Source organism: Perissodus microlepis, chromosome 6, assembly GCF_051167445.1.
Source record: "Perissodus microlepis isolate ML-2025 ecotype Zambia chromosome 6, ASM5116744v1, whole genome shotgun sequence".
NCBI lineage: Eukaryota > Metazoa > Chordata > Actinopteri > Cichliformes > Cichlidae > Perissodus > Perissodus microlepis.
Genome location: NC_140466.1, coordinates 35384057 through 35403028, shown reverse-complemented (window position 1 = coordinate 35403028; position 18972 = coordinate 35384057). Strand labels below are relative to the sequence as shown.

The 18972-nt window shown below is 38.9% G+C and overlaps 2 protein-coding genes across 2 annotated transcripts in view; one reads left to right on the top strand and one right to left on the bottom strand.

The window, feature by feature from the left end:
• Positions 1 to 1719, top strand: part of LOC146386095 (venom factor-like) — a 32074-nt gene extending 30355 nt beyond the window's left edge. Inside the window, exon 44 of the mRNA XM_084932124.1 lies at positions 11 to 1719. Within this exon, the coding sequence (XP_084788250.1) occupies positions 11 to 155 (145 nt within the window). The 3' untranslated portion in view covers positions 156 to 1719. The remainder of the gene's footprint in view (positions 1 to 10) is intronic.
• Positions 1720 to 2917: 1198 nt separating this feature from the next.
• Positions 2918 to 16840, bottom strand: LOC146386094 (sialoadhesin-like). The gene is made up of 17 exons (XM_084932123.1): positions 16701 to 16840; positions 13939 to 14292; positions 13594 to 13821; positions 12965 to 13315; positions 12620 to 12847; positions 11976 to 12341; positions 11657 to 11890; positions 11213 to 11473; positions 7959 to 8219; positions 7400 to 7660; positions 7044 to 7304; positions 6685 to 6945; positions 6228 to 6318; positions 6077 to 6137; positions 5623 to 5664; positions 5193 to 5371; positions 2918 to 4950 (listed from the first exon to the last, which is right to left on the bottom strand). Exons 1-17 carry the CDS (start codon positions 16762 to 16764, stop codon positions 4887 to 4889), a joined length of 3567 nt encoding a protein of 1188 aa, XP_084788249.1. The 5' UTR covers positions 16765 to 16840; the 3' UTR covers positions 2918 to 4886.
• Between the last annotated feature and the right edge of the window lie 2132 nt (positions 16841 to 18972).

Here is an 18972-nt window from a genome sequence, read left to right as displayed (position 1 = left end):
TGTGTGTCAGGTTCATATATGTGTTGGGGAAGGACACCTGGGTGGAGCGCTGGCCTTCACCTGCAGAGTGCTCCAGCCACCCCAGCCTGCAAGCTAAATGCAGGAGTCTAAGCGACACTGCCAATGAACTGTCGGTCAACGCCTGCAGGCTGTAGAGGTGTCAGAGCAGCTGTCGCACACTATTTTGTGGCAAAAAAAAAAGGAAATAATTTTGTATGCGCAACTTGCTGTGTACCCCTGATAAATTCTTTCAGTCTATATTTAGTTTTCTCTGTGAAAAGGGAAGTGAGAGTCTTGCCAGTTACCATAACTTTGAACAAGAATGAAGAAGTATAAACCTCAGAGAGATATCTAATATTATTCTTTGTTTTGCATATTTGTCGCACTTACATGTTTGAGATCAACTTAATTTTTATGCTGGACAAAGAAAATACACGTAATTATAAAATGCATTTTTTTAAATTGTGTTTTTATTAAGGCGAAAAAAGGCTATTCAAACCTACCTGACCCTATTTGAAAACATAATTGCCCCATAAACGGTTTTTTCACATTACTGTGGAGGAATTTTTTTGCCTACCCTTCTTTGCAGAATTGTTTAATTTAGCCACACTGGAAGTTTTTACGATCATGAATGGCCTGTTTAAGTCCAATCCAAAGCATATTAATTGGCTTTAGGTCTGGACTTTCATTATGCCATCACTTTCTGGTCTGCTTTGGGTCATTGCTACATAACCAAACTTAGCTTGTGTTTTCAGGCACAAAATGATGGCTGGATTTTCTGGTAGAAAGCAGCAGAGCAGCCCAGAACATCACACTAACACCACCATGTTTGACTGTTTTTATGATGTTGATTTATAACATGCTTTTAATTTGACACCAGATGTAACAGGATTCAAACCTTCCAAAAAGTTAAACTTTTGTCTCGTCAGTCCACACAATATTTTCCCTGGAGTCAGATGTTTTGTGGCAAATGTGAGACAAGTTATTGTGGCAGTGGTTTTCTGATTGTAACTCTGCCATGGATGCCATTTTTGTTCAGTCTCGTTCTTATTGTTGAACCACGAAATCTGACCATAACAGAGGAAAATGATGTCTGCAGTTCTTCAGATGTTGCTCTGGGTTCTTTCATGATCTCCTGGATGAGTAGTCAGTGCACTCATGAAGTCATTTTAGCCTGCAACTCCTGGGAAGTTTCACCACTCTTCCCAGTTTTCTCTGTGTGTAGACAATGGTTCTCTCTGTGGTTCACTTGAGTCCCAAAGCCCTAGGCTTTGTAAAGCTTAACAAACCGATAGATATGAATGATTGTATTTTAAATCTGTCCTTGAATTTCTTTAGATTGTTTCTGACCTTCTTTGATCTTGTAACCTACTTCACTTTGTCTGACAGATTCTATTTATATGATTTCTTGATTCAGTGCTCTTCTTGTTGGCTCTGACTTGGTAGATAACCGCATGAATAATGATGTTCTTTTCACTTCTAAAGTTGTCTCACTGCTTAACACAGATCAAGATCAATTTATCTTAAAGGACAAGCAAGTGCAGTGTGTGTAATGAAGATGTAGTGTGTGTGTGTGTGTGTGTGTGTGAATAAGACTTAAAATGTAAAAAGTCCTTTGAGAGATCAAAGTTGAGTACTGGTCCAACTTTTTTTCTTTTTCAATGGTGGAATGCTTGTATTGCAAACATCTTTAATGACATAAAAAATAAACACATGAGAAACGAGTGGACCAGCTTGAATTATTTAGGAATCTCGGTAATCCACACAGACTCAAACATACAGATATGCTGCAAATAATATTTGGTCATATGTACCTTAGCAAGTTCTACCTGGATATTTTCCCACTTTCCTTGGGAAAATTTACTGAGCTCGTGACCCCAGAGAAGGAGTGATTGGTGATTGGAGCAGACTTCAATGGACAGGTAACTAGGTGTTGGTTAGGTATGATATTAAGGAGAGAAATGCAGAAGAATAACAATGTATACTTTATTGATCCCCAATGGGGAAATTACTTTCTCTGCATTTGACCCATTCACTCAGTGGAGCCGTGGGCAGCCAATAAGCAGTGTGGATGGTACCTTGCTCATGGGTACCTCAGGGTAGCCGCTCAGTGGATTCAAATCCCCAACTTTCCGATCACAGGGACGACCACTCTACCTACGGAGCTATCCCTGCCCTAATGCTGGTGGTTTGAGAAAAGGAATCAAAGCCAGTGGAGACAAGACAAAATACATGTATAAATGAGAGGGAGATGGGTGGAAAGGTGAACGTGCAAGGATCACAAAAGCAATAGTGAAGGTGGATGAATATGAATACCTGGGGTCAGCCATGAAATGAACACTGCACAAGAGAGATGAAGAAGCGAGTGCAGGCCGGGTGGAGTGGGTGAAGTGGGTGGAGTAATTTGTGACAGATGAATAACAACAAGAGTGAAAGGGAAGATTAACAAGATAGTAATGAGACATGCTTGATGTGTGACTTAGAAACATGTCATGTTCGTTGTGGCGAAAGAAGAAAAGTGATGCATACAGAGCAACATTCTTGACAGGAAGTGATTTGTAACTTGTGCAATTTTCAATAAGACCACAGACATGATAACATGTACAGGCCTGCAGTAAAACCAGTGACTGTAGAAAACTCTCCACCGACGCTTATTTTAATAGTTTTATCTTCATAATACAAGAATTAATTCCACTGTGGGATGCATCTGATTGCATTTTTATTTGTATTTGTGATTGCTGTTGTGTTTTGATTAGTGTTTGGCTCCTGATGTTATTGTGAACACACACACACACACACACACACACACACACACACACACACACACACACACACACACACACATATATATATATGTATATAAATAAACAGTTTGAATGAAATATTTGATTAAACATAATCTTTAATGACACATGAACGAGGCAGTAATGCACAGACAGACTCAGTAGTCATCATAGAACGGGGCTGGTTCATTTTTGTAATCTACATTAAACCAGCTGTGACTAACAAGGCTAAGTGCTCATCAGTGTAAATATGGATGGACTGACGTGACACTAAGAGGACAAGAACAATACATCCACTCTCTGCTGCTGTCAGACTTACAGCTGCTTTCTCTGTGATTTTAGTGACAATACAAGAAGTTAAAAGTAAACAGTGAACAAATGATTAATCACTTCAAACACTCAAAGAGATTAAGATGTTGCTAAATCCTTCCTCTTTACCTCTCTGCAGAATAAACAACGTGCCAGTAAAAGGCAAGAAAAGGCAACTTGGTAAGAGATGCAAGCTTCATAACATTTCTTTTCCTGCCTTTTTTGTACAGGAAACATCTTGTTAGATTTGTATTTACAGTTTCACAACTAGAAAAAATCAATCTGTGACTCTATACTTGGCACTATGCCCTTTAACAATGTGCTGCATTACTAATAGATGTACTGAAATCTATCTGTTATTCATTTGCATAACACATGGGTTTGACATTAGACTTCCCCCGACTTCTTATTTATCTACTGTTCCATCTACTTGAACAGGTGTGGTTCCAAACCTTTAGTCAAATCCAGGAAGTGGTCACGTACTGGTGATCATGCAGCAGAACAATGAACAAAAGAAAAAGAAAGAAAAAAAACCTCTGACACTGTCTGTCACAGACACAAAAACAACCTCTAGACGTGGAAGATAAGAAATGAAAAATGACGACAAGTTAAGAAACAAAGGGTGGCAAGGAAGTACTGGGGTAAGTACTGGGGAGCAATTTCAAATCACCAGTTAACCTAACCCTGCTTACTGCATGTGTTTAGACTGTGGGAGGAAGCCAGAGTACACAGTGCTAACCACTGCACCACCATATACAAAATACAAAAGCTAACAGATGAAGTAAAACTAACATGAGCACACAAAGGCACATGGTTACAATATAATACAAGAAATAACAAAAGAAATGCTTTGAAACAGAAATATCTGACACAAAAACATGAACTCGGTAACTCAGATGTAAAGATTATTCTATTTGTCAAGCATGTTATAAACAATCAGTGTGAAAAGAATGCATTTAAAACAACATCCAAAACCGCCATCAGAGTTAACAACAGGAAACAGAAGAGTTCTTTTAAATAATGATGGTTTTACTTTAAGCAAATTACAATTAAACAACTGAGAGCAGGAATGATGCAGACAAAATATAAAACAGACAGAACTAAAGTGAAGCGTGGAAAATGTGTAAAATATTATTCTGTACTACTATGGAGTGGAAACAGGACACATTTTCTTTTCCAATAACTCAGTGCTCTTTAACTCGGCATACTGATGTATTACAACAACAATAATATTAATAATATTAATAAATACAAGCTTACCATGTATTAGCTATTACATACAGTGCTGCAGTGCAAAAACATTTCCTATGTCTCATGAAACTAAAAGAAATATACATTTTAGTCAAGTATACATGACTTCCAACAAACGTGTGAGATGAATTTTTTGCCTGATGGTGGATCAGAAGGTGGACATGAAGGTTTGCACTAAATCTTGGCAATAGACAGCAACAGATAACCTGAATATTTGTACCAAACTTTATGAACCTGAAAAATCTTGAGTGGACTTGTTGTTTTTTCCAGTGTTGAACAAGTAGTTTCAAAGAAAATGACAAAATAACCTCTACTCCCCAAACATCTAGACACTCTTTTGAAGAAATGTCAGTTGAAGTTAAAACTAGAGGTGTAGTACAAAACTTCAGATGAAATCAGACAATCAAATCCACAGCGGTTACCCTCAGGGGACAATGAACGCCTGACCAAAATTATACTGTAGAATCATATCTACTGTCCAGTAGCTCTATTAGCAACTGACAATTAAAGAATGGTCAACAGTTCGGCTTCCTTTTGCTTTTATCAGATTTTCTTCACTGTGCTGTACAATTCAGACGGATCCTCCTCACTGTCCTGGTGTACAGTTCTGGAGAAAAAAAAATAGGATGGATGAAGGAGGCGTGCTGTAATATGTGTGCCCAAGTTCATGTTTCTAGTGTATAAAGCAGCAGGCCAGGTCAGTCAGAGAATCACTAAAGTCCACAGCGGTTACCCTCAGGCTATGAAGTCAGTTGGATGAAATGTTTTTCCCACTGTAAATGTTACATTCTTGGATTTCCTTACATGGATGCATGCATCTATACAACTGAAATTTTTAGTGCTGGTTACCTCGGGGCAGAACTGAAGTTGACTGCAGCGTACTCTACATGCTCATCCTCCTCTTTCACCTTTTGTCTGCGGGATCCAGCTGATCGGATGTTGTAATAAATGGTATCAGTCTGGTTCGTTGAGAATCGGACACTAGCATAGTTAAGCTCTTCATCTTCCTCTGAGTGACTGGGTGGAGTCTGAAAAAACACAGAGTTCAGAAACCTGTTGAACTTTGGCTGATTTCCTTCATTTGCTCTACTTACAGTCATTTTACTTATTTATGTTTATGAATATTTATGTTATAAAGATTGACCAACTTTGGGATAAATAAGCGTACTCATACTCATATTTAAAGTAAGATAAGTAACGCTGCCCAGAGCTCCCCCTCAACAACCCTGACTCTCAGTATAAAGTTCTTGTTCAGTTCAGATCTGGTTTTCAGTCTTACCTCTGTCTTCCCTGTGTGCTGACTTGGAGATGTGCAGGAAACCTGTTCAAGAAAATGTTCAAGGAAATGTTATGGAGCCAGCTAGATTAGACATCCAGAGATTCCAAGCTAGTTTTAAATCAGTGTGCGTCTATGGCCACAGACAGCAGGGGGTCTGATACCACTGGGTGGTATTATCAGTCGTGATGTCACCTGAATGGACATTATTAATGTCTCAGTTGCTCATTACATTTTTAGCAGAAAACTCTGATTTACAGAGAATATTGTGAGTACTACAGCCACATTTGAGTTTATCAAAACATTGATAAGGATGAGTCTAATTGGGGTGGCTCAACTCTTTTCTTCTGCAGGTGTTTTGGAATTTTAAGCTTCACTTTGACTTTTCATATTGAATTTTAACGAATAACCAGAATGCAGTTTCACAGGATTTCACACTCAGTTATTAAATGCTCACCTTGTTGTTGTTGTCCCGTCTGTTTCCAGGCACAGGAAATAATGCTGAGGGCTTCTTTTTTCTAGGTCAGGGGGATGAATGAAAAACTTAATTAAAAGTAAGCAATCTGAGCACCAACAAAGGTGATTTTTAATGTGCAGCAGATACTCACGCAAGCAGGAAAAAGACCAAGAGGCATATAATAACTAGGAAAACCACAAGAGTTATTCCAGTGACAACTAGTTTTGCCGCCTGCGGGAAATCTGTGATTTAAAAACAAATATAAAAAATAAAAACATGTATTTATATGCAGCCAGATTACGGATTACAGACAATAATCATTGCTTTGTTTTCTCTTCTATATAAATGTTGCTGGTTTTTAAGTTGTAATTGATGGACTGCTTGATTTGTTTGTTTGTTTTGTGAGCATTACTGTTATCTCACCATATTAATAGATTTGTATAAGTTAAACTCCCAGTGATTGTGAATAGTTTGCTATTATTGTTTAGTGTGTCCATGCACTGATTATAAACAATGCCATGAGCTGCTCATTACTACCACACACATTATTATATATAGTGGGTTATGACATCTTATGAGCAAATGAGTAAGTGAAATAAAAAATGTACCTTCCCTGACAGTCAGCTGTAAGGTGACATTATGACGTCCTCTGCTGTTGTGGGCCACACAGGAATAACTCCCACTGTGCTCAGGTTTGATGTTGCTGATGGTGAAGTTGTGTCCTGATGCTTTAGGTGAGTCATCATCCTCCTTGTACCAGGTATATTTAGCTGCTGGGTTAGCATCACTGCTACAGGTCAGATTCACTGAACTGCCCTCCACTATCTCAGCAGAGGGACTCACTGACACAGAGGGAAGCTTTGGAGGATCTAGTAAACATTAAATAAAAAACATGTATATAATTACATTCTATTAACATTATCAAGTATTATTTTTTTAGAGATCTCCACTGAAAAAAAAAACTAACATTGAACATCTATGGATAGAGACGTAGAGTTCTTCTGTCCATACTGATTCTCAGACTTGCAGGAATAATTCCCGCTGTTCTCCAGTTTGATGGAGATAAAGTGATAAACATCCTTTTGTCCCGTTGCCAGTATTTTGTTGTCCTTGTACCAGGTGTAACTAGCTGCTGGGTTAGCATCACTGCTACAGGTCAGAGTCACTGAACTGCCCTCCACTATCTCAGCAGAGGGACTCACTGACACAGAGGGAAGCTTTGGAGGATCTAGCAAACATTAAATAAAAAACATGTATATAATCACATTCTATTAATGTTATCAAGTATTATTTTTTAGAGATCTGCACTGAAAAAAGACTAACATTGAACATCTATGGATAGAGACGTAGAGTTCTTCTGTCCATACTGATTCTCAGACTTGCAGGAATAATTCCCGCTGTTCTCCAATTTAATGGAGATAAAGTGATAAACATCCTTTTGTCCTGTTGCCAGTACTTTGTTGTCTTTGTACCAGGTGTAACTAGCTGCTGGGTTAGCATCACTGCTACAGGTCAGAGTCACTGAACTGCCCTCCACTATCTCAGCAGAGGGACTCACTGACACAGAGGGAAGCTTTGGAGCATCTGTTAATATATAAGAGTTTAATGTAAATTATCAGTGTCTTACACACACACTGTTAATGAAAAAACTAAGTTACATACGTAGAAGAGTACATTGATGTGTTATATTTATTAAAAGAAATTCACAGAACAAAAAAAAAATCCTAAATAACCTTTAGTCCAAAAAAGTGTGACAAAATTGTGTAAAATATAAATAAAATACAAATACAATATATTGTTTTGCAAATCATCAGAACACAGAAAACATACCACATCCTAAACTAAGACAATGTACTTTAAAAAAAATATTTATTTTACTCACATTTCACATCAATAGTTCTGCTTTCAGATCTCTTTTGTCCCAGGTTATTATCAGCTGTACAGTAATACTTTCCAGAGTCAGAGGGCAGGATGGAGCTGAAAACATGTTGGTTTTGGTAACTGAGAGGACTGATGACATCCTCCTTGTACCAGGTGTAACTAGCTGCTGGGTTAGCATCACTGCTACAGGTCAGAGTCACTGAACTGCCCTCCACTATCTCAGCAGAGGGACTCACTGACACAGAGGGAAGCTTTGGAGCATCTGGAGGAGGAAACATACAATATATAGTTACAATATATACAATATATAGTTAGAACCAAATTTTCAAATATTAATAGCTTATATTCTAAAAGGAAAACATTGTAAACTTCCCAAAACGAAACAAATCAGCTTTATTGAGGAGTAAAGGAGTAAGAGAAGTGAACTCACACACTGTTAGAATGGAAAAGCTCTTATCCTTTCACAGCACAGTTAAAACTGTCTGCAGGTTTTTCTTCAGCTAAAAACTTGTTTGATTTCAATATTAGAGGAAACTCAATGAAACCGCTTTGCTTTGAAGAATTGCTTTGTGTGTAATGAGAAGCTGCAGTTGATGTTCTCAGTTGGATAAAGTAGTCTGTTATTTAAAGAAATGTCACAAATATTTGTATGAACACACTTTTGAAAGTGGAAATGATCGGATCAAACTATATATCACTATTTACTGAGATTTTGATGTAGACATTTGTAATGTTTCTTACATGTGTTCATCTACAGTGGCTTGCAAAAGTATTCGGCCCCCTTGAACTTTTCCACATTTTGTCACATTACAGCCACAAACATGAATCAATTTTATTGGAATTCCACGTGAAAGACCAACACAAAGTGGTGTACACGTGAGAAGTGGAACGAAAATCATACGGAGCACTGTTCAAGCGATCATTCAGAAATGGAAGGAGTATGGCACAACTGTAAACCTACCAAGACAAGGCCGTCCACCTAAACTCACAGGCCGAACAAGGAGAGCGCTGATCAGAAATGCAGCCAAGAGGCCCATGGTGACTCTGGACGAGCTGCAGAGATCTACAGCTCAGGTGGGGGAATCTGTCCATAGGACAACTATTAGTCGTGCACTGCACAAAGTTGGCCTTTATGGAAGAGTGGCAAGAAGAAAGCCATTGTTAACAGAAAACTATAAGAAGTCCCGTTTGCAGTTTGCCACAAGCCATGTGGGGGACACAGCAAACATGTGGAAGAAGGTGCTCTGGTCAGATGAGACCAAAATGGAACTTTTTGGCCAAAATGCAAAACGCTATGTGTGGCGGAAAACTAACACTGCACATCACTCTGAACACACCATCCCCACTGTCAAATATGGTGGTGGCAGCATCATGCTCTGGGGGTGCTTCTCTTTAGCAGGCACAGGGAAGCTGGTCAGAGTTGATGGGAAGATGGATGGAGCCAAATACAGGGCAATCTTGGAAGAAAACCTCTTGGAGTCTGCAAAAGACTTGAGACTGAGGCGGAGGTTCACCTTCCAGCAGGACAACGACCCTAAACATAAAGCCAGGGCAACAATGGAATGGTTTAAAACAAAACATATCCATGTGTTAGAATGGCCCAGTCAAAGTCCAGATCAAAATCCAATCGAGAATCTGTGGCAAGATCTGAAAACTGCTGTTCACAAACGCTGTCCATCTAATCTGACTGAGCTGGAGCTGTTTTGCAAAGAAGAATGGGCAAAGATTTCAGTCTCTAGATGTGCAAAGCTGGTAGAGACAAACCCTAAAAGACTGGCAGCTGGAATTGCAGCAAAAGGTGGTTCTACAAAGTATTTACTCAGGGGGCTGAATAATTACGCACACGCCACTTTGCAGTTATTTATTTGTAAAAAATGTTTGGAATCATGTTTGATTTTCGTTCCACTTCTCACGTGTACACCACTTTGTGTTGGTCTTTCATGTGGAATTCCAATAAAATTGATTCATGTTTGTGGCTGTAATGTGACAAAATGTGGAAAAGTTCAAAACACATCCTGCCATTTGTCCTCCAATTTTCAAAAGCATAAAGCTGACTAATTTCTGCATTAGGCTGGATGGAATACCCAGCATACCCCACACAATTTTTTTTTATTAGTGATATGACCAACTAGAAATATTTCTGCCCTTGCTAGTCACCTTAAACACTAGTCTGTGGTCTTCTTATTGTATTAATATATAATGGCAGTTACTTGTTCAAAGATGAAGAGCCCACTGGCCAGTAACCTGGGCTGCACCCTTGACCGATGACTGAGCATCCAAAAAGAAGGAAGGATGTAAAGGAGAACCAGGAAAGGAAGCAAATGACAGCCCACTGGCAAAGGCAGTCTCATTCGGCATCAAGGAGTGGATGCTAGCTTGGAAGAAACCAAGGCTACTTCTGTCTGTGCTGCTAAGATTAGCCAAACTCTGCAAACTAATAAGCATATTTTGAATTCAGTGACAGCAGCACATTTTCAAAAAATTTGGAGCAGAGACATTTTTACCTTTTTGAGGGTCTAAATATCACAGGCATCCAATATTCATCTCAGTCAATGCACCTTATGCACACAGACTTCTCTAGATTCTCTCAATATTTGATGGTATCATGTAATGTAGTTTGTCAGATATCCAGAGTCTTAAAGCATAAAATCTTTAATTTTACATCGTGGACGATAATTTTGTAAAATTTCCACAATTTGTAGTCACAGGTTTTTACAGATTGAAGAACCTTTGCCCGTCTTTACTTCTGAGAAACTCTCAAATTTTATTTTTATACCCAAACATGTTGCGAGACTGTTGCCAGTTAACTTGATGCAACATGTTCCTCCAGATGTTTTTAGTAACTCTTAGTTTTCCAGCCTTTCGTTGGCCCCATCCAAATTTTTGGACTTGTGTTACTGTCATGAAACTCAGAATGAACAAATAGTTTTTTCTTTAAATCGTACATTTTCTCAGCTGATATTTTTTTATGTTCTATTATGAATAGAAAACATATAAAATTTGTTTATGACATTTTCTAATCATGTAATTCTGTTTTTTTTTCTATTTGAATGCATAAAAATAGTTTTGTTATATGTAAAACCAAACAATGTCTTCAGCTCACACACTCAGCCATTGAAAATAAAAAGAATAACAGTATTTCTAAAAACTGCAAACATGGTCTTCGTGATATGTAACTCAATTTTTTCTATATTCCTGCAACAGTCTCACAGCTCTTCAAAAAGTCTTTACAGCTTATAAATGTATTTTACTCACATTTCACATCAATAGTTCTGCTTTCAGATCTCTTTTGTCCCAGGTTATTATCAGCTGTACAGTAATACTTTCCAGAGTCAGAGGGCAGGATGGAGCTGAAAACATGTTGGTTTTGGTAACTGAGAGGACTGATGACATCCTCCTTGTACCAGGTGTAACTAGCTGCTGGGTTAGCATCACTGCTACAGGTCAGAGTCACTGAACTGCCCTCCACTATCTCAGCAGAGGGACTCACTGACACAGAGGGAAGATTTGGAGCATCTGGAGGAGGAAACATAAGAATCACAACAAAATCAAATTTTAGAAATTTATATTCTAAAAAGAAAACATTGTAAACCTCCCAAAAGAAAGGCCTCTGACTAAAACTAACATACAGACACATTCACGTAAATAAAGAAAATTTAAATATAATTCTCTTAATGAAACAAAAAGTAGTGAACTTACACACTGTTGGAGAAGGGAATCGCTCATATCCTTTCACAGCACAGTTAAAAGTGTCTGCAGAATCAAATGTGTTCAGCTGTAAATATTGTTTTTCTGATGAAACTTTGTATCCATTCCTGTACCAGATGTAGGAAGATTGATCAGGTAGCTGACAGTTGTTGTGACATGTCAGCTCTGTCCAGTTAGAATAAGAGTTTACTGTTGATCTCCTCACATGTACCTGGAGCTGTGGATCTGGGAGTAAACAAAATATATTATATTAAAACAACTCAACATACAGACAGCTGAAAAGCTTATAAATGTGTAGAGTTACTTCCACTGAAAATTATTTCATCTGTGACAGTCAAAGTGACTCCAGGTGATCCAGAATATTTCCCTCCTGGAGCGTTTGTTATGAATCTGAACTTGTACTCAGCTGAGTCGCTCTCTCTCAGGTCTGTGATTCTCAGAGTGCAGTCGTTGTTTTCACACTGATACTGAACACGATCTCTGTACTCTGACTCTGTTTTCAGGTCCACAGGTTCATTATTTTCGTCTCTGATGGACCAGAATTTTTTGTCAACTTCTGTATTTATTCCATTTATAGTCGATGGGTATCTGAAGGTGCAGCGTATTTCTGCTGTTGCTCCTTTGAAGGCACAGACCTGAGTAGAAGTGTAAGTCACATCCCAGACATCCTTCACCACTGTGAGACAGAGAGAGTTGGATATTAGTCAGAGTCACAACATCCGAGGACAGAAATGAAAACGATGTGATAAGGCCTCAGTATAAGCCCATGAGAAAGGTCTCCTCCCTCCAGTGACCTCAGTGTAAGATAACTATTTATGAGCTCCGACTACACAGGTTGTGTGATCAACAACAAAATACAAGTCAACAGTGTTACCCTTATGAAAACCTATAAAAACTACAGCTCATTTGCCACATGGCTCCACAACATGGCATTATGTTAAAGCATAAACTCACCCACTGAAGGAGAGCGGGAGTTCTCATTTCCTCTGACAGCACAGGAAATCCTGTTTGTAGGATCCCAGTAGTTTAGATGAAGATTAGATGTTTGTCCTGTGATGATCTGTTCATTCTTGTACCAGATGTAGGAGAGATTATCAGGCAGAGGACAACTGCTCTCACACTTCAGATCTGCTGACTTAAAATTACCTCTGACAGCTGATCTGCTCACCTGCACCTGCAGATCTGCCCATTAGTAAATAAAGAACATTAAGCTCAGCTGACAACATACAGATAAAACACACAAACACTCACAGCAAACACTTGGATTTAAAATAGTAAACGAGTGGATGAACATGTTACCTGTGACAGTCAAAGTGACTCCAGGTGATCCAGAATATTTCCCTCCTGGAGCGTTTGTTATGAATCTGAACTTGTACTCAGCTGAGTCGCTCTCTCTCAGGTCTGTGATTCTCAGAGTGCAGTCGTTGTTTTCACACTGATACTGAACACGATCTCTGTACTCTGACTCTGTTTTCAGGTCCACAGGTTCATTATTTTCGTCTCTGATGGACCAGAATTTTTTGTCAACTTCTGTATTTATTCCATTTATAGTCGATGGGTATCTGAAGGTGCAGAGTATTTCTGCTGTTGCTCCTTTGAAGGCACAGACCTGAGTAGAAGTGTAAGTCACATCCCAGACATCCTTCACCACTGTGAGACAGAGAGAGTTGGATATTAGTCAGAGTCACAACATCCGAGGACAGAAATGAAAACGATGTGATAAGGCCTCAGTATAAGCCCATGAGAAAGGTCTCCTCCCTCCAGTGACCTCAGTGTAAGATAACTATTTATGAGCTCCGACTACACAGGTTGTGTGATCAACAACAAAATACAAGTCAACAGTGTTACCCTTATGAAAACCTATAAAAACTACAGCTCATTTGCCACATGGCTCCACAACATGGCATTATGTTAAAGCATAAACTCACCCACTGAAGGAGAGCGGGAGTTCTCATTTCCTCTGACAGCACAGGAAATCCTGTTTGTAGGATCCCAGTAGTTTAGATGAAGATTAGATGTTTGTCCTGTGATGATCTGTTCATTCTTGTACCAGATGTAGGAGAGATTATCAGGCAGAGGACAACTGCTCTCACACTTCAGATCTGCTGACTTAAAATTACCTCTGACAGCTGATCTGCTCACCTGCACCTGCAGATCTGCCCATTAGTAAATAAAGAACATTAAGCTCAGCTGACAACATACAGATAAAACACACAAACACTCACAGCAAACACTTGGATTTAAAATAGTAAACGAGTGGATGAACATGTTACCTGTGACAGTCAAAGTGACTCCAGGTGATCCAGTATATTTCCCTCCTGGAGCGTTTGTTATGAATCTGAACTTGTACTCAGCTGAGTCGCTCTCTCTCAGGTCTGTGATTCTCAGAGTGCAGTCGTTGTTTTCACACTGATACTGAACTCGACCTGAATACTCTGACTCTGTTTTCAGGTCCACAAATTCATTATTACTCTCTTTTGTGAGCCAGAATGTCCTCACAACAATGTAAGGATTATATTGTCTAGATGGGTATGTGTAGGTGCAGCGTGTCTCCACTGTGGATCCTTTTACAGCACAGATCGGAGTAGAAGTGTAAGTCACTCCCCAGCCATCCTGACCCAGAACGACTGTAACACAGAGCACATCATAACAAAAAATAAAGTTAGATTAACAAAAATTAAACACACTCATTTGGATTAGTATTTTTCTGTAGGCTACATTTTCAGCTTCATGTCATGGAAAACAAAGTTTGCAGTTTTTTATTTTCAGCTAAAGATTCATCTGATCTTCACATTAGAAGGCAGGAACTCAGTGAGAGCAGCTGCTTTGTAGACCGAGTGTAATGAGAACCTGCAGTTACTGTTGTCATTTGGACAGATAATTAGACTCTCACTTAATGTTAGAATAAAACAAACTATAATGAAAAATGATTTGCTGATGATAAAGGTAAATGTGTAGAAGTTACAGGCTGCTAGAGTTGATTGCATTGACCCACTGTTGCTCTGTGCACAAGGTAAGATGAGTGTTAAATTAATTTAAACATGTTTCAGCCATCGTATGAGAGTGAAGCCTGAGGTCTGTTCGGTCAGCTGTTACATCTGGAAACCTGTTTTTTGTAAATACACGGTGCTTTGCATTGGTAAGGTTGTTTTTTTTAAATTGGATATCAAGAAACAGAGTCCACAGAGAACTTCCACAGACCTTCTGGAAATCAACAGAAGAATGATGATCTTCCATTGCGATGGATGGTGAGGCACAGCTCATGTGGAACTGAATCTTGCAGTCCGATTGTGGCAGAACAAAATGTGCAAAACATACATTGATTGTTGGACTGGTTTCACACCAGTAAAGTGCCCAGATCACCCAACAGGCCTGAACTGGACAACACTGACATTGAAAAGACCCGGGTCTGAATTCATTTTACTTTATTATATTTTTTTGGTATTCGTGCACGCATGCTGTATTGTATTTTAATACAACGAGATGCAGTTTCAACATCTTGTGGTTGTGTTTTCCTTGTGGTTACCCATCCTCTTGGCTCCTACTATTCCTTAAGTTTCTAAAATTGGCAATCTTTTGTTATTTTTCTTACATACTGGTTACACGGGCAGAGTGGCGGCGAACTGCACCACAAAGAAGAAGACAGAAATAAAAATCGAGGCAACCATGGTCCTAAAGTACTCTTTTTACATTTTTTTTTTTACATTTATGGCTCTTTTAATGGGACATTAACTGGAGGGACAACTGTGCCACTGTCCATGAAAGAGCTGAGGAGAGCCCCAGGGTCACCCCGCAGCCATGGAGCAAAAGCCAGAGGGGGTTGCAGTGCCATGCCCGTCACTGCAATGATATAGATTCTTACACAGTCAGTATTGGAGTTTTTGTTATGAAAGGGTACATTTTAGATAATCAATTATTAACTCAGAAACACTCCAAAACAGGAAGGCACTAATCACTACTGTAGTAGTCTAAGCACTACTGAAGAGCAGTGGTTAGACCCAAAATAGGCCTAATGGAGTATTTTGGTAGTTTAGTCAAATTGAGTTCTAGCACACACTTAAAACATCCACTGCTGACTAAAATGAAGCACAGTTAAAATGGAAAACATAGCAGAACAGGACAGGATTTTAAAAAGAAAGTAAAATAATAAATATATAAAATAGATAAAAGTAGTTGGACCTCATTCTGATTTAAAAACTAAAGAATAAAAAATAAAAATGTAGTCTATGGAATTAACAATTTCTTACACAAGTAACTTCTAGGATAAATTACACCCAAACACACTTATATAACAAGAGACACACTGACACATAGGGACACTTCAGCAGAACCACAAAGAAGGACACAAACACAGACACAGAGACATGTTCTCATATGGGGACGTTACATGTTGGATTTCTGTGTAACGAGGTAAAAACTTCCATTTCACAGATAAAGTTTTGTCAAACGTTAAATGACTCGTTCATTTTACAGAGCAGCTTGAAGTGGCTGTAGTGTCACTATCACTTAGTCAATGGCAGCCACGACTTTACAATTTGTCCTTTATGTTGACAAAGAAAAAAGGAAAGAGGTGAAGTGAGACTGATAGTCTGGGTTTTGTCAGCATGAAAACAAAAAGAGGAACAAACAGTTCACACTGATAAACGTCGGCCATGTTCATCCTGAGAAAATCCACTTAAACACAACAAATACATTCTGTGAATCTAAGACGACAGATGATTTAGAATAATTAGACTAAATTATTGGGTCTTTCACCCAAACATCATTAGTGCCCAGATTTATGGCACTGGAATAAAACGCAGATAAAATTAGACTGCAAAACTCTGAACTGCTGAGTGTTAACAGTGCAAAGAAAAACATTCAAGAATGGAGACAGAAGGCTGGAGCTGCAGAGCTGTAAGGACAGACGATGTTTCACACAGCATCATTTTACAGATGGAAGAAAAATACATTCACCTGAAAACAAATCAGTGTCTGAATTATATTTTCTGTCACATTTGGTTACTCAAAGTAGAATTACTCACAGCAGACCAACCTGTCACAGTGAGGAGAACAAATCCACTGACTGCTGTTATTACACTCATAGCTGCTCCTCTCATTGCTCTGTGTGAGCCGTTAAAATGCAAGTAGATAACTGACAGTCCTTTCTGTAAAGCAGAAGTCAACTCATGCCAGTCTTTAAGATACAGAAGTGAAGTGTTAAAAAATGACACCCTCTCATCTTCTTCCTTATTTGCATACATGGTTAACCAGATGCAAGTGGATAAAACTTCAAGACAGCAAACCTGCAGTTTTACCAGCAGTGACAGTTAACTAATTCCTGGTTATCTTCTTTGCATATTCATTATAGTTTAAATGTGTGTGTAGGTGCCCGTATGATCTGCTGACTAAACACAGTGTACATAATAACCTTGATAGCATAGAGTAGAGAATAGAGCTCTGCCCGTCTGTTGATATTGGCAGAAGCGTGACGAGACAGGTTCAACTTTTTATTGCAGACAAATTCAACAAATGCACATTTGCAGATTATCAAGTTACACATGAATATTGAAAATGCAAACTGGTTAATACACACGGCAGCTTCAGAAAAGACATCAGAGGGTTGCTCTGTGTGTGTTACATACTACACATATTACACTTGTGGTTGGCAGAGTTGGTTTATTGTGGTGCTTTTCAGTGTTTCTGCAGCATCTTGCACAACAACAGGGGTCCGTTCTTCGTACCTCGCTAAGTAAGTTAGCTGGATTTGATTGTTGACGATTTCGCGTGATCTTGGATCGTTCGGTTCTCCGAAGCTCATCCGGGACTTGCTGTCATAGCAACAGATCCGTAAGCGTAAACCTGCTTGGGAGCAGGCTTACTTTATGTAAACAGGATTAGATCGCGGCCACTCAGGTATGTCCGCTTCATTTATACGAAAGCAACAGCGATATTTTTCCACTGTTTTTCCATAAATAAATATTATCAGTGTAACTAAAGATAATGCAGTATTTGATTCTTTTATTGATTTCATACAGATACATACAGGTCATTTCCTAAAAAAAGGGAAATGTACTATTAATCATTCTATTTCATGTATTTGATTATTTCAGATGTAATTCATATTTTAGAGTAGTAATAGTAAATTACTTCGTGTCATCAAGATGAGAGACCACGGCTATAAAAGCGAAGGTGGATTTGGGAAGTCTGTCGCAGCCATGTCCTGTCCGTTTGTACGCGATCAACCCATTGCGGAAGGTGCAAGATTGATAAGGAGAGTTTTCAGAATTCAGCGTATATTGCGGGATAGACAGGATCCTTTAGCTCAGCGCGACAGTGTGCTCATAGAGACATATTGATTTTCCCGTGAGGGTATTATTTACTTAACCAACTTGTTGACGAGGGGGTGCAGGACCACCACCTGTCTTTTTTTGCTCTGCCCTTTTCTTGGTTGCTGTTATAAACAAACAAACAGATTATTTCAGGATCTCTTTTCAAGAGACTAAAAGCAATATAAGTGATAAATATTACCATTCTGTAGAATATTCTTATATTTCACTTTTACTTGTTCCCATGTTCTAGTGGGTCCTGTTGTGGCTCTAATGTGAAAGAGGATATAATGTAATATAATATGATATAATAAATTTACCCTACCGCCTACTGGTGTTGGCCAGAGGGGCCGATGGCGCGATATGGCAGCCTTCTGTCAGTCTGCCCCAGGGCAGCTGTGGCTACAACCGTAGCTTGCCTCCACCAGTGTGTGAATGTGAGAGTGAATGAATAGTGGCATTGTAAAGCGCTTTGGGTGCCTTGAAAAGAGCTATATAAATCCAATCCATTATTATTATTATTAAATTACTTACGAGTTTAATTTGTCAGCAACTTTCTGCCAGCCATCTCTCCTTGCTTTTGCAGCTTTTGCAGTGTTCCCTTGCGTTTTAATTACAGTTTTTCTCAAATGCTAAAACACATGTCACAAACGTTACCACCAGGTCCCCCAATGTCCAAACACAACACCCTTCTCTAAAGCGACATGAACACAACCACACCTTCCCACTGCAAAACTCAAACTCCCACACCAAGAGAGCAGCTCGAAGCTGTCAAAACTGTAAACACTATACACAGCATTACACACTACAGCAAAACAATTGAAAACACAATGCTCAATTTGTGAGAAGGTTCTTTGGTTCATAACTGCCAATGCATATTTTTATAAACTGTACAGTAACGGATCGTCATAGAACCCTGCAGAGGATTAGGCATTTAGATTTGTGAGTTTCACATGAAGACTATAAATCTATAAAAACATCCTGCATGTACGTACACTA